The sequence below is a fragment of the Cynara cardunculus genome (assembly GCF_001531365.2).
Source record: "Cynara cardunculus var. scolymus isolate 2C chromosome LG 10, CcrdV1, whole genome shotgun sequence".
NCBI classification, from domain to species: Eukaryota; Viridiplantae; Streptophyta; class Magnoliopsida; order Asterales; family Asteraceae; genus Cynara; species Cynara cardunculus.
The window spans coordinates 17,308,521-17,325,488 of NC_037537.1; the positions used below are offsets into that span (position 1 = coordinate 17,308,521).

Genomic DNA, 16,968 nt, shown 5'->3' on the forward strand with positions numbered 1-16,968 from the left:
GTAGGGGCACCTGGAAGTAAAGTTATTGTGACGACCCGCAAGACCAAGGTTGCATCGGTCATGAACTCTTTTCAGCCTTATGATCTCAAGGTTTTGTCAGAAGAAGAGGCTATGTCTTTATTTGCTCAATATGCAWTAGACGAACAWAACTTTGACAAGCATCCAAMACTTAAATTGCATGGTGAAGGCATTGTGAAGAAATGCGGCAGATTGCCCTTGGCTTTGATAACGCTTGGAAGGATGTTGAGGACAAAAACAGAGGATGATGAATGGGAGGAGGTGCTGAATAATGAGATATGGAATTTGGACGATGGAAGAGAGATTCTTCCGGCTCTGAGATTAAGCTACTATGACCTCCCTTCACATTTGAAGCAATTGTTTGCATATTGCTCCTTATTTCCTAAGGACTATGTGTTTGACAAGAACAAGCTCGTCTTATTGTGGATGGCAGAAGGGTTCTTGAACCAATCAAATGGAAGGAAATCGAAGGAGAGKTTGGGTCGTGAGTATTTTGAAGAGCTAAAGTCAAGGTCCTTTTTTCAGACGTCAACTATTGAGCAATCGCGATACATAATGCATGACTTGATTAATGACTTGGCCACAAGTGTTGCTGGAGAGTTTTTCTTTAGGTTGGATGATAAAATGGACACGTATGACATGAATGAATCTTTCGAAAAGTTCCGTCATGTTTCATTTATTGGTCGAGAATATGGAACATATAGAAAGTTCAAGGAATTACAAAGAGCTAGAGGCTTGCGAACTTTCTTACCTGTTTCACTTAATTCCTGGTCAGGTTTCGACTTATCAAACAAGGTTCTTGTCGAATTACTTCCCCAACTACAGTTCTTAAAGGTGCTAAGCCTATATAATCATTCGATATCTGAGATACCACATTCCATTGGTAGTCTCAAGCATATTCGATACCTCAATTTTTCATATACTAACATCGAACGGTTACCGGAACAAGTCAGTGACCTCTATAATCTACAAAGGTTGTTGGTTTGTCGTTGTGAGAAGTTATCTAACTTGCCCATCAGTTTTGTTAAGTTGATAAACCTACGACATCTTGATATCAGCGATACTCCTATGTTGAACAAGATGCCCTTGGGTATCGGTGGGTTGACGGGTCTACAAATTCTACCTAAGGTCATTATTGAAGGAGGTAATGGGTTTAAAATATCCGAGCTTAAGGGTCTATCAGATCTTGAAGGTCGGCTTTCCATTATGGGGCTTGATAAAGTGAAAAGTCCTATCCAAGCAAATGATGCCAAGTTGCAAGAAAAGAAGGGTCTTGATGATTTGGTGATGGAATGGAGTGATGACTTTGATAATTCTCGGAATCATACGAGTGAATATGAAGTACTTGAAGGGCTAAGGCCTCATTATAAGTTGAGAGAGCTTGAGATTTTGTTCTATGGGGGAATGAAATTTCCTAGTTGGKTCGGGAATCCCTCGTTTGATCGGTTAACAGAACTTAVATTACGTGGTTGTAGAAGGTGTACATGTTTACCAGCACTCGGACATCTACAGTCGCTTAAGGAGTTGTATGTGGAAGGCATGGATGGGGTAAAGACCTTGGGTTTGGAGTTGTTTGGACCTACTGATTCTTCCCACGGCATTGTATTTCCATCACTTGAAACTTTGAGATTTGATGATATGCAAGGTTGGGAGAGATGGTCAACTAGACGTGGGGACAATGATGGAATTGCTAGATCGTTTCCTCGGCTTGGTAATGTTTTTATAAGGGATTGTCCAAAACTAGTTGAAATCTCAATTGATTTAATACCGTCACTTGGGGATTTACATATAGAAGGATGTTCTAAAGATGTATTTAACAGCATGGTTGGTGCGTCTTCATCAATTCGTGTGTTGAGAATAGAGAATATTGAAGGACTTGCTCAACTAAATGGAGAGCTTCTTGGGGCAGTTGAACATCTAAGAATCCTTGGATGTGATGAGTTGAGATATTTGTGTGAATCAGAGTCGGAGGCGTGCAAGTTTCTTGTGAGCTTAAGGGAGTTGGAAATATGTTATTGTGAAAATTTGGTATCATTGCACGAGCTCCCATCGTCTCTAAGGGTTCTTTGGGTTTATGCTTGTTATAACTTAGAATCCATTTCAGATAAAGGTTTTGGAATCATTCCCCTGGAACATCTTCAGATTAGTGATTGTAAGAATCTGAAGTCATTTCCTCTTGAGCATTTGGAAAGTCTCACATCTTTGAGAAGGTTGGAGATATCTCGTTGTCCAAGTATGAATTACTCATTTCCTTGTGGGTTGTGGCCTCCTAATTTGAGAGACCTAACAATAGGATGCTTAAACAAGCCCATGTCAAAATGGGGGATTCAAAATTACCCAACATCACTTGTTCATCTAACCTTATTCGGAGAAAATTCAGGAGTAGTTTCATTTGTTGCAAATGCAAAAGATGTGACTTCAACATCGTTTCTTCTTCCACCATCTCTAATGACTCTATTGATCAATGATTTTATGGAGTTGGAATTAGTTTCAGAGGCCTTACAACGCCTCCCATGCCTTAAGAACCTTTATATCTCCTCATGCCCGAAACTTGAAGATCTACGGGAGACAAATATTACCGGCCCATCCTCTTTGAGAATTGAGTATTGGTAGAAAAGGCAACTACAAGATGGCTAGTGACAGATCATTTCTCAAATCCTGTGAATTATTTGATCCTGGTACGTCATCTCTTTCTCTTATGGAGTCTTAAAAAAAGATGGTGTTTTTTGGTGGATTGGGATCACGTGATACCAATTTGTTTTCGTGAAACCACTTTTTTATACTTGGTGAAGGTTCAGATTCTTTTTAGCTTCACAATGTTTTGTTGTGAAATTTTAATTGTAATTTATCTAGAAACATATTTTTTCTAATTAATATGTGATTGTTATTTTTATAAAATAATGATGTAAAATGAAAAAGGAAAAAAGTAAGATGTTTATCCGGTACTTGATTATGTTTATCTATGATTAGTTACATGAACTCAAAAATGAAGTTTTAATAAGTCATATTTACATGCAATTTACTTGTGATCCTGAATTTTAAGTAATTTTACGTAACAAATCCTCATCATTACTGAAAATTCGAAGTCGAAGTTGACATTACCTGATATTCGTTATCTTTTTTTTGTCTCGACATTCTTTTTATTCTATTTTCTTAAAAATCAAAATATTGATGATTTCCCGTAGCTGGGCCATAGTCCAGAGCGAGTCCGTGTTTAGTCTATCGCCTCCTTGTGATTGACATGTATGCTACATGACCCGTATGCTTGCAGTATAAATTTAAAACAAGATCATGCATCTTCTTTTGCGACCTTTTCAAGCCTCCTGTGTCAAAGCGTTCCAACTTCACGATGTCATGCGACATTTGTTGAAGATTCTTTGTCACCATCTTTGCTCAAAACTTGCTTTAAGATTGTTGGTTTTATGGTTCTAAATCTAAAGGAATGAAATGTGTAGAGGAGACCTACTACTTATTGCTTCAAGGCGAGTTCTCTCTATCCTTGAAGCAATTTCGCCCCTACCGTTCGATATAACATAGTGCATAGAGATTATAGCGAATCACTTCCCAAGATACAATGAAGGAAACGATTATCAACACCGTACTTAGTGGTGATTATTATTATTATTATTATTTTAAAGTTGACTTAAAAATTATGGGATAAGCCTATTACTTCTTAAATTATTAAAAAAAATCAAAGATTGTTGGGTATGCTTTTTCATATTTCAAGTAGAACACTGTGATCAAACATTGGACATTTGTACTCCCTATAATTGTCTGTATGTTTTTACTTCATCCCATCCTTCTTTACAAAACCAAAAAGAGAAACAATATAATCTTTCCATTTGCACTTGTGCATAGACAAATTACTTCTATGCACATGTGCATACCCTACAAATCAATGGTTATTAGGGTGTTCCTCAGTTTTTCATTTTTTTTACGGTTTTCCCCTAAACTGATTTATTTGTTGCATTTTGTCCACGTGATTGAGTCTTGGATGTTAATTTTCTTACAAAACAGCAGCAAGTAGAAGTTGCAGCGAAACCAACAGTAGAAGCACGTCAGGGACAGCAGCCACATCATTCTCTCAGACCCAAGAAAATGCACACATCGAGGGATTACACACACCATGTAACACCCCACATTTAAGGGTGGTTTGTAAAGTATGTAAAAGTTGAGGACTAAAAAGGATTGATGATAGAAATAGAGTAATGGAAGGGATGTTGAAAAAGTCAAGTGAGAGACGTGAGTCATGGAGAGACAGACTTAGTCTCTGCCGAAGTTGGGGGAGAATTCGGTTGTGGAGTTTATCTCCAACAACAGAGTTTAATCTCTTTTTTTTTTTTTTGGGGGGGGGGGGGACCCAGATAAAAGGAGAAAAGGAAAAGGGGAGATTTTTCTATTCATTGTTCCTGTGAGGTTCAAGAAGAAAAGAAAACGAGAGAAATTGGCAAAGGTCTAGCAAAAAGACTTAAAACTTATAGTTCAGAGTTATAAAGTCTGAAGACTTATACTTCAGACTTAAGACTTACATTTCAGAGTTAGAAACTCTGAAGACTTATACTTCAGAGTTAAGACTGTAAGTTCAGAGTTAGAAACTCTGAAGACTTATACTTCAGAGTTAAAGAGTTACAGTTCAGAGTTAGAAAGTCTAAAGACTTATACTTCAGAGTTAAGACTTACAGTTCAGAGTTAGAAAGTCTGAAGACTTATACTTCAGAGTTAAGACTTACAGTTTAGAGTTAGAAAGTCTGAAGACTTATACTTTAGAGTTAAGACAGATTTCTGAAGTTTTTATGAAGATTATGCTATTTTATGATAAACATTTGGATTTGGTACAATATGGTATAGAATTGAGCATGAAATGGTATAAATGGCTATTTTGGGACTTGAAAGTCAATGTTTTTACCCTGTTTTAGAAAAATTGTATAAAATCATAGAAAAATCGTATAAAGATTAGTACAGTGGCATTTGAAAGGTATGAATGTTTAGTTTATTTTTATAGAGACGTCATGATCTATTTAGAGCTTTAAGATGGGTAAAAAGTGCACTTCGTACAGTGCTGTCAAACTGAATCTTGACAGCCTGTAACTGCTGTGTTGCAAAATTCATATAAAATCAAAGAGAACTCCTGTAGATATGAGGTCAGTTCCATTTTGAAATATAATCGAGTCTATTTTAATTCATCTTTAGAAGTCATTGAGTAATTTTGAGGTTAAGTGGGGTAAAACAGGGCTAGAACACAGTGCTGTAATAGGAAAATTGAAGTATGAAAGTTAACTAGTCATGGGGTTAAATTGAGTTATATGCATCCAATGCTCATGAAACTTAATGTACATACTCCAGGGGGTATTTGGAGCTTGTTTGGTGCTTCTAGAAGGTATCTTAGATAGGATCCCTTAAAACGACTTTAGATAGGACCTTTTATTTTTGGTCTTATATATTGTGCCCTATAGAGTAATCTAATAGGACGCTTTGAAAGTGATGGCGTCCTAAAAACTCAATTTTATTGTAGTGGCTGTCAGCGATAGCTGACCCCTTTCAGCGACAGTTGAAGCTGTTCAACGACAGCCTTGTACAAACCTTCAAGTGACGGCTAACGAAAGCTGAAAAACACAAGACTTAGTGAAATTTCTAAGTCTTTTGCAACCATGCGAGACGATCTAAGGTGATAGGGGTAACATTTGTAAGTGTGCATTATGTTTATCATTGTAAGAATCTGAAGTTATTTCCTCATGAGCATTTGGAAAGTCTCACATCATTGGGAGACTTGTTCATAATTATCCAAGTATTGCTTACTCATTTCCTTTTGGGTTGTGGCCTCCTAATTTGAAAAGCCTAACAATATGATGCTTAAATAAGCCCATGTCAAAATGGGGGATTCAAAATTACCCAACATCACTAACAAGTTCAGGAGTAGTTTCATTTGCTGCAAATGCAAAAGATGTGACTTCAACATCGTTTCTTCTTCCACCATCTCTAATGACTCTAGTGATCAGTAATTTTTTATGGAGGTGGAATTAGTTTCAGAGATCTTATAACGCCTCCCCTGCCTTGAGAACCTTGATATCTGAAAGTTGAAGATCTACGGGAGACAAATACTACCGGCACATCCTCTTTGAGAATTGAGGTGCATCGGTAGAAAAGGCAACTACAAGCTGACTAGCGGCTGATCATTTCCCAAATCCTTGATGTTGATGTGAATTATTTGATCATGGTACGTCATCTATGTCTCTTACAGAGTCAATAAAAAAGGTGGTGGTTTTTGGTGGATTGCTTAATGAATATTTGAATCATTTTATGGTCTAGTAGTATCATGTTATAGGCGTTATGCCCGACCTTCAAAAAACAGTAAAGTTTAAAACTGTATTTTGTTTCAATTGAGAATATTTGAGATTCTTTGTGGATGGAAGTATTTTAAAGATTTAAATAGGTTAGACTTCATTTTAATAAATATTTTGAAAAAAACAAGTAGAAAAATATGAAACAGTTGTATATATGGAAATTTCATATGATATACACATATTGGTGAGGCCTTTTATATATATCTTGATTCTTTTCCTTGGTAGGACCATTGTATATGTATAAGTATCTAAAAGCATGGTTGGTTCTATTTATTGTATTTTGTCCCCATAATTGACTTTTGGATGTTAATTATATACCTAAAAGATGGAATTGAGTGAACGATGAAACTTTTATGTTTGGTGTGTTGAAACTTGAAATCTTGTTGTAACTGCAGCCTCCGTGAGTATTGGCTTAAATCTGAACACGATAATAACAACCTTGTTTCTATTGTCATAAATAGCAGCCTCTTTGTGTTCAACGGATCCTAGAGTAGTGTGTAAGGCAGCTAAAGCAGAAGATTAAAACTTGCAATACATTGTTGCAGAAGATTAAAACTTACAGCACATTGTTGCAGAAGATTCCATGTTTTGATGTCTCTTGCGTAATTATTGGATATGCAATCTCTCCTAGGAAACAAACCGAAATGCCTGATCCTTCAACAAAATCCAACTACACACCAAATCTTTCTTCACTCCATGACATTCTAGCAGAGTTCTAACTTTAGCCGCATCTTCCCACATACCTCTTTCAACATATATATTTGAAAAAAGCACAACCATCCCAGCATATAAAGGCTGCGTACCAGAAAGCTTTCATGCTCCCATTTCCCCGAGTTCAAAATTTTCGTGGACCCATGACAACTCAGCATCGTTTCCCACGTATATGCTGGAAACTCAAGTGGCAAATGTTTAACCAATTCACATGCTTCGGCTAACATCCCTTTTATACCAAGAACATCAATCATGATTGCATAAGTGAATTGCTTCCCCCCAACCGTGTACCCAGGTTATCCACAAACAGAAATCAAACCAGTAAACATTGCCTGATCGGGTTTGATTCTGTTTTGAAGAATTTGGGAAGCATTTTTTGTTCTGATACGTGCAAATCATTATAGTCCAAGTGGTTCAATCTTTATCAGGAATCATCTTGAAAAAGATCCGAGCTTTAAGCAATATTTTTGTTGCTGTGCATATCTGAAGGATCGTGTTCTACGATACTATATCACGCTTTGGCATCTTCTTCAGAAGTTCGAGAGCGTCTTCTAAGGTTTCGTTCATTGAGTTCCATGTCCGATGGGGCATTTCATCAAACAGTTTCTGCGCCTCATTAATCCAATTGTTTTGTAGATAACCTCGAATCATACACGATAGAGAGAGTCACATTTATGAAGCCTTCTCTTCTGAAATGAACAAAAAATCATGACCGATCCCTCCATCACCACCCCGTGGCTCGCCGTGGTTTGCCGCCCTTGCTGTTCGATTTCTCCCTGAACACGCTTCCTTCTCTGTTTTTATTTTCCTTAACAAGTTGTAGATGTTTGCTATTCATATTTATACAACACATCAACTACAATACCATATTTTACTACTATAAATTTAATAACCTTTATTTATATTGTTATTTAATTACTATATAATTTTGGTGAAATTTTATTTATATTTTTATACAATATAAAATTTTATCTAGTTTAAGGGGCTTTTTACAAAACACTTACCCGGTAAACGATTACCGGTAAAATTCAACACTATCACTTTCTTATCCAGTAAGATTTTAGTCTACCGAAACGGAATTGGATACAACAATTTACTTAATAAGTGTTAACCGTGATAAGAGTCATCGTCTTCACTTACCGGATAAGACTCTCGGTCCTTGTCTCGCTCTTACTAGATATAATTATTGGTCATTGTCATATTCATCCGGTAAGGTAATGTGACTTAGTAAATACTTATCCGGATAAGCGTTTGGTAAACAGCGCCTAAGCCTTATTCTCATTATTTTTATTCGTTTCAAGAACACATTTTTCTTCATTTTTCTGTTAGTATCTTACTTTCCATTTATATGTTCTTGATATCTGTTATAAACTCAATATCATCAAAAGAATTAAATTATAGTATACATACAAATGTATAAAACTAAGCAATATATGATTATATAAATACATGTATATATGTAGGGGACCTTCTTTTAATAATTTTCCATGTAATCAATTGTGATCACAAATGAACATAAAAATAAAAAACCAAAAAAACTATTAAAAATCATTTTTTTATGTATAAAGTGTTATTTATTGATACGTATTACTTAAAATTCAAGATTACAAGTATGTTATGCGTAATTACAGCTTATTAAAGCTTTATGTTTGAATTTGTGTAACTAACTGCAGATAAATGTAATTAAATATATGATAAACATCTCATTTTAATTATAAAAAAATATAAAATATAATTAGGATAATCATTTAGTTCTAATAGAATACTTAGTTGTTATTTTTATAAAAAATTATATTATTATACCAAAAATAAAAANTTGTGGATGGAAGGTTGGATTTGAGATGAATCCAGTGATGGAATGGAGTTGTGGATGGAAGGTTGGATTTGAGATGAATCCATTGATGGAATGGAATTGTGAATGGAAGGTTGGATTTGATGGTTTGTTATTTGTATGGAAGATTAGCATAATTGGAAGGCAAGTTTGAAGAATTAAGCCATTGGGGTAATTGGGCTTTGAAGTCAAGTTGAGAACTTGTTGGCATTTGATTTATGGGTGAAAACTAATTTGTTCGCTTTTTAAACCATCGTATTTGTCGTCGATGGGTAAACCGGTTAACTCGGATTGTTCCCAACTGGTCCCACTCTCGGTTCCATCCTCCAAAGATTGAGTCGGTCTCTCTGTAATGGCCCAGGCCTGACCCGATCAAAACCCCTATCAGACCACAACTTTTAGGGGAAAGTTTGAGAAAACTTGGCCTAAAAAAGCTTGATTAAGTCTGACTTGAAAAAATTTGATTGTTTTTTTTATGCATCAAGTACTGTTATTGATGCATATTATTTAAAACTTAAAATTATAAGTTTTTATGTGTAAGTACAACTTATTAAAACTTCATTTAAATTCGTGTAATTAACTGCAAATAAATATAATAAAAAACAAATTTACATTTAATTTTAACAGATTCCACATTTTAAAGATTATAACATTGATTATGTTATTAAATGTTTATTTCATTCAATAAAATATTATTTCTCTTTTAAATATTATTTTCAAAATTTCTTATTGGTGGAAATCTATAGTATATTATACGCATTTGACAAAAATTCTTAAAATTATTTTTTATGCGTAAAGATTACAAGTAAATTATGTAACACTACAATTTATTAAAGCTTTATGTTTGAATTCGTATAACTAAATGCAGACAAATATAATTAAATACATGATAAACATTTCATTTTAGTTATAAAAAATTTGAAATATAATTAGAATAATCATTGAGTTCTAACAAAATACTTAGTTATTATCTTTATAAAAAATTATATTATTATATCAAAAATAAATTGCTTTGTTATTAAACTTAAAAATTAAATTATTAAACCAAAAATTATATCATGTTATTTTTTCAAATTTTTATAATATCTTCAAATTTATATCTTATTCAAAAATAAAAACATTAACGTTTTCTTAAAACCACATAAAATCGTATTTTGGCATCGATAGAGATAAGAATAAAACGAAACATTAACATCGATATGTATTTCGCTGCATTGCGCGAGTACCTTTCTAGTATATATATATATATATATATACACACACACACACACACTTACTTGGGATCATGTGAGACCAAGCTGTTTTCATGAGACTCGTGAAACCACTTTTTTACACTTGAAATTTTACAGCAAAACATTATGAAGATTACCTTCACAGTGTTTTTGTTGTGAAGGTTCAGATTTCTTTTACCTTCAATTCTCTAATTCTTCTTCCTTTTCATGAATCTTCCTCTGCCAAAACCAAAACCAGATTTATGGTTTTGCTTTTGGTGTATGAGGTGATGTGGCTTTCTTTTTGTCCAATTTTCTTTTGTAAATTAATTTCTCCCAGTTGCATAGTCCATAACCATGCTTTGTGTTAATCTACTCTACAGTACGCTTTTTAATGTCTGCTGCATAAGAAGTGTGCCCTGTCTTCAAACTTATCAGGATGAAAATATGTGATATTATGTTTATCATTAATTGTTGGTTTATGTTAGCACAAACACAGATAGTTATTCTGTATCCAAGATCGGGCTATGGTCAAAGAATTTTTTATTGCAAGTTCTTATGAGAATCAAACGCAAGGTACATGAAAATAATTGTTTTTCTTCATCTTATTTTTGTCTTTTTTTTTTTGATTAACCTGGATATTCAACCCGCTATGTGAGCCTACTAATCCCAGTGCGACCACCTGCTTTGCAGATAGCTCGGAGTCACCGCATTTGAACCTCCGTGGCCATAAGGGGATTTTTATTCCTCATTGGATTTGAACCTGAGACCTCCTGGTACTTTTAACGTTTGAAGCCAAGCTCAAACCAATCAGGCACCACCTTTGTGGTTTATTTTTGTCTTCTTTTCTTCATTGGTTAACAGTCAATAAGGATCTGTCATTGATAGTATTATATATTTCAATCCATAAGTCTCTCATTCTTCAGTGTTCTTGATCTAGAAAAATTAAAATTAAAAATTTTCTCCACCTTCTTTCAATACACATCTCAAACAACTTAAATTACCATGTAATGTGATTTATGAGAGATTATAGCTTGGAAGAGCCAATGCTATGCAACAAAACGACCAATGAATGTGTTTATATATTTGGTGAGTGAAAGGGGATGGAAGTTGAGTTTAAGCAGCAGCACACCAGATGAGTATTCCTTGTGTTGCTCATAAACATGATAACGTGAGTTGCTTTTTTTTCCTTACACCTTGATTGTGTTAAATTACCGATGTCAATTTTGTGCTATTGGTCAACTACATAAATAATAAAAAGCTTATAGGATGCGTTAAAGCATTTGATCGATGCTGCAACATTGTGAGAATTTAAATTTCTCAAGTTTCTCTTTGAAGCATACAGGTGCTTTTTTTGCAGGTCGGGAATCTCTCCAATCTCCTGTGTCTTCGAAATCTCTTTTGAAATCTGTTGTGCTGTCTTACAAGAGGTATGTGGTTATGTTGTGTTGTCCTATAGGTTTATGTGAGATTCTTTGTTATTCATAGTGGTATTTTGAATTTTAGACAATCGGTTCTTCATATATCCCTTGACATTGGATTTCAGATATGGAAATTGTTGTGCAAGACCCAATGTTTTTAAGGCTAGAACAAATGCTGGAGAGTCTGAGAGAAGCAATACTGATGAGAATGATGATTCAATAGAACATGTCTTGGTTTGGTTCTATTTATGTCTTGGCAGAAAGCACACAAACCTGCCAATCAGATAAAACTTGTATAATATTTTGGTTCGTGGAAATGCTTCTGGCTGCTTGTATTACCATTTAAGTATTATAGTTTATCAAGGATGACAACTTAGAGATTACTTGTAGTTTTCATTGTCAACTCTAATATTATCAAGTTCATTATCGTGGTTCCTTATTATTATTATTATGTTATCCTTTAGGTCGAGTTTTATTTAGTTCTTATTACATAATATATGATCTGCACTTGATCTATCCACACATAAGTACAAGAACTCCTAATTGGTGCTTTAACCCCACAATGCAACTTTTTTTTTTGAAGTATATAATATTTATATACGGCAAATGCAACAAATAAACTCACACACCTTCCTCACCTATGGTGAGGTTTGAACCCCTGACCTTCTATGAAGCCAAGAGCTACGATACCGCTAGGCCAAATACCCTTTGGTGAACTTGTTTTCTCAATAGTGTAGTGCTCTAGGCTATAAACACCTTTGAGGATGGCATATGTTGTATGCTATTGTGTTGATGCATGAATCTATATACATTAGTTTACACTAATATGTTGGGATTTTTGCATCCCGCTACATTGCACGGGTACACAACTAGTATATATACATACATATATATATATATAATGGTATTTGATTAAAAAGATTAATTTAGAAAAAAGTTAAAATAAAGAAAAATAACAAAAGAAGGCAAAAAAGATGAAATTACTTTTAACTTAATGGATAGTTTTTCAACGGAATTAGTGATGAGGGATCACTTTCGAAGTAAAATGCAAATCATGAAGGTGATTTCTACATTTATCAAAATTTAGGTCTACATTTAGAAATTTCACTAAACTATAGGGACCAAAATTAGAATTTACTCCTTTATTTTATGTTAAAATACAGATGTCATGTTAGGATTCGATGGTATGTAAAAAGGATTTTGTGTGTTCATTCTTGTCGCTATTAGCTTTTGTTGGTGCACATGGCCATGAAGCCCTGAGCTTTCTCTTGTTTAAAACCCACTGCAAAATTCTGCAAGTTTCCGCTGTCGAAGCCGGCCTCGTAATTCGACACCTGCCCCCAAAATAATCCATCAATCCAATGTCACTTTGAGATTCTCAAATATCAAATCTATCTTTCCACCCTCTGCCATGGTGCTTTTGCTCCCTGCCATTTCATTTTCATGGCGTCTCTTACACCCGGGGTTCTATCCAAGCTCCTCCAAAACCTAGACAACCCCACCGCCAAGGTCGCCGGCGACCACCGATCTCCTCTCCTTCAGGTCATTGGCATTGTACCACAAGACGATGTTTTCGATTTCGATAGGAGAAACAAGGGCTTTTATTTGAGAGTATCCGACTCGGTTCACTCCGCCTACGTCTCTGTGCCGGAGGCTGACGTCGATTTGATTCTCAGTGATAAGATCCAATTAGGTCAGTTCATCCATGTGACTCGCCTCGATTCGGGCTCTCCTGTTCCGGTTCTTAGCGGTGTCAAGCCGGTTCCGAAAAGGCGGCCGTGCGTCGGTGATCCGAAGGACTTGATCTCGAGTGATTCGTTGCTGATTCGCGGGAACAGTCGGGTTGATTTCTCTAAGAAGAAGAAAGAGGGGAAAATCAAGGAGAGTAACACCAGAAGGCTTTCATTGGTAAATGCGAAGATCCGTGATGAACCAGAAACTAGGAGATTGAGTTTGGATTATTCGTCTAGGAAGTCTTGGGACCGGAGTCCGGCACCGGCGTGCAAGAACGGCAGGTCGGGTACAAAACTCATAGAGCCTTCATCACCACTCTGTTCTACTCCGGTATTATCTCTCAAGATTCTCTTGCATTACTACGCTTGATCTCATTAATACAGTTGAATACGATCTCATAAATGATAATTATTACTACAATGAAGGCTGCAAATTTTCAACCATAGTTTGTGCATGAAATACTTGTACAATGTATAGAGCAATGATTTGTAACTTGTACGTTTCTTGATGTCCGAAGTTTTGTTTTCAACACTATGTCCTCACCCAATTAATGACCGTTGCAATAAATTTATAGCATTTAGTTGTAGAGTCTACTGTTGCATGTTTTAACTCTCAGAGCCTTGTGGACCAAAATCCACTCAGTCAATAAGTTAACCCTTTGGGTACCTCAATTGGTCCAAAGGGTAACTAATACCCTTTTATTCAATTGGTTTTTCCTTTGGGTTTGCTTCCATCGGTCACTAGTTCAAGGCTCCTCATGGGTTACTGCCTACTGGAGGTTTGCTTGACTGTTAACTTGAGTCCCATGGGATTAGTCGAGGTCTGCCCAAGCTAAACGGTACTCCCACAGTTGTCAAAACATGATTTCATATTTCCACAGGTCATTGGTTCATGTCCCTCTTTGCCAGTTAACTTCAAGCCCCATTAGGCTGACAAACTGGTCCCGAAACCCATGGTTACCAAATAGTTTATAACGATAAGAATGTGCAAAAGGGTTGATTTCACTTAGATGTGCGGAAAGGGAAGTAACAGAATCAACACGGGGAATCAGAAAATGAAAACCATTGCAACCATTATTTTAAAAGTATATAATATTTATATACGGTAAATGCTAGTACACTCCCCCTTGGGGCTGTTTGGCAATTGCTGGATAGTTTGGTGCAGAATGGTTAAGAGGCTCTCATGATATAGTACAAAATGAAATATAATTGTTTGGTAATTGTGTACAATGAAATTAGGGCTTTTAATGGTTAAGGGAGATCCATGATATAAAATCATTCAAAGGGTTTTAGAACTATTAAGAGAGAGATTTTTTTTTTTGCCAAACAAGATTCACCTCTTAACGATTCAGATGTTGCCAAACAAGATTCACCTCTTAGTGGAACTATTAAGAGGTAAATTAGAATTATATTGATTTGCAGTTTGTGGAATAGGGTACATGGTCAAATCTGCTTATCCTTCACAAAATGGCATCTTGATTTCACATATATTTCCTATTAAGTTTCGATTGTAGTATGAATTTTGAATTTTTCTTGGTTTTCAGGTTCGTTCAGCTAGGAAGGCTTCTTCGGTGAAGGATATAATTCTAAAACCGCCTAATTTGAATCTAGCACCTCTTAAAAACAAGAATGTGATAGTCTCTGAAAAGTTGATAAGCAAACCTATAAAAAAAGACTTGAAAACGTCATTTAATTGCACTCCTGTACCTAGCCACCTTATGAAAGTACCTATTAGTGCTAGAACATGGTCGGATTCAAAGATCTCTTGGGATTCTGTTTCACCTGCAATCCGTGAACTTGGAAAGGTATTCAAATTGTTGGATTATTGGAGTGTTAATCTAGTTTATTGGAGATTTTGACGAGCTAACGTTTGTTTGAAACATGATGCCTCTTAGGAAGTTGTTTGTCATAGGAATCTGGGATTTTCATCCGCTGTACATGCGTTAGAAGAAACTTCAGCCACGGAGAACATCATTCAATGCATGAGGTACAACTTCACTTGTCCATTTCCATCTCTTGTGTCTGTTGAAAGAGAACGATTTCTACATGGCTATGTTTGGCGTAGTAGCCGGTAAGGTAGCTTATAAACCAGTCATGTTTGATAAAAACTAGCTGATATGATATATAACATTGTAAGAGGACTTAAAAGGACATGTTGAAAAATTGATTGGAAAAAAATCCCTTGAGCCTATTGAAACATTACTTGAAGCAGCTTTTAAAAAAGCTAGCTTATGGCTAAACAGTGGAGCTTTTTCAATAAGCTCAAAAAATAAGCTAGCTTATGGTTGCTAAACATGGTCTAAGTTTCTATTGTTCAAGCTTCTTAATCCATAAAATTTATGTTTTTAATTTTCTATTTTATTCAGTGTGTTTGCAGAGATATGTGAACTTGCTGAGAACTCTATGAATCCTCTTGTTGAACAATTCTTGAACTTCTATCAGAAACTTCAAACATCAGCTGCTGTAGTCAACACCTTAATTGACTCAAAATCGACTGTCGATAAAACGAAAGGGCATCCTAGGAATAGTGCATTATGGGTACAAGCTGCTTTAGGAACTAACCTTGCAAAATTTACTTTGTTTACAACAGAAGAGAACAAACACATTCTACATAGTGAGGGAAATTACCATGTTGTCCTTGAAACCACTTCAGAGAAAATCCAGGTGGAGAACCGGTTACCTGAAGCCAAGAGAACCCTGAAAGCCCACGAACCAGTTAGTTCAAGAGTGCGTCGTGCAGTCCCCACCACAAAAAAAGAAACTCCCGAAAGGTTAGAATGGTCCAAGGGAAATGGCTTGAAGGAAACTGCAAACTTAGCCGAAAAACTGCTTTCGGCATCGCGTAAATGGTTTTTGAATTACTTGGAGGAGTCATTGAACAAGGGGTTTGGGTTGACGAAAGGAGAGGATTCAGGAGCCGTGGTTGGTCTTTTGGGTCAGCTCAAAAGGGTTAACCAGTGGCTCGATGATTTGGTTCGTGGGGACGAAAGGGTAGAAAATTTGAGGAAGAAATTATATGGGTTTTTGCTTGATCATGTCCAGAAAGCAGCCTGGTAGTTTAAGCTCAAGATACAGATTGATTACTGACTAAAGATTTGAGATTGTAGGTTGTGAATTGTGATGGGGGGTCAAATATGTCATTTCAGTTCATCAAGGAATTATTGGGGTTTTGAGGTTGTGTTTCTAACCAAAACTAATGGAAGATGGAGAAAGATTTGTAGGAGGCTAATGAATGGTAGCTTTTTGTTTTAGATTAGTTTGAGCAAATGTTATGAAATCAAGTTCCCCTTTTAACCACTGTGACTTAATGAGATTGTAGCCTTTGTTTCAGTTTAGCACTTGTGCATCTCTTTGTATCTAAAGACTTGTTTTTATCATGTGGGTCAAAAAGATATCTTAAACCACAAGGGTGGTGCCTGATTGGTTTGACCTTGGCTCCAAAGGTTAAAAGTATCAGGAAGTCTCATGTTCAAATCGAAGGAGAAATAAAAATCCCCTTATGGCCACGGAGGTTCAAATGCGGTGACTCCGAGCTATCTGCAAAGCAGATGGTCGTCCAGAGATTAGTCGGCTCACATAACAAGTTGAATATCCAGGTTAATAAAAAAAAAGATATAAAACCAACCAAATCAATTAAATTGGTAGCTAACAAGTTGTGGCAGTAATGTAAGGTCAATTATGTATTGATACGATAACAAATTT

General features: G+C 35.7%; 2 protein-coding genes across 2 annotated transcripts in view; both read left to right on the forward strand.

The window, feature by feature from the left end:
• LOC112520043 (putative disease resistance RPP13-like protein 1) overlaps positions 1–2,631 on the forward strand; it is a 3,711-nt gene extending 1,080 nt beyond the window's left edge. Inside the window, exon 2 of the mRNA XM_025128348.1 lies at positions 5–2,631. Within this exon, the coding sequence (XP_024984116.1) occupies positions 5–2,631 (2,627 nt within the window). The remainder of the gene's footprint in view (positions 1–4) is intronic.
• A 10,345-nt stretch (positions 2,632–12,976) lies between these two features.
• LOC112520323 lies at positions 12,977–16,566 on the forward strand. Its single transcript, XM_025128667.1, has 4 exons — positions 12,977–13,597; positions 14,811–15,071; positions 15,162–15,253; positions 15,633–16,566. The coding sequence occupies exons 1-4, from the start codon at positions 12,977–12,979 to the stop codon at positions 16,321–16,323; spliced, it is 1,665 nt and encodes a 554-aa protein (XP_024984435.1). The 3' UTR covers positions 16,324–16,566.
• Positions 16,567–16,968: the final 402 nt, after the last annotated feature.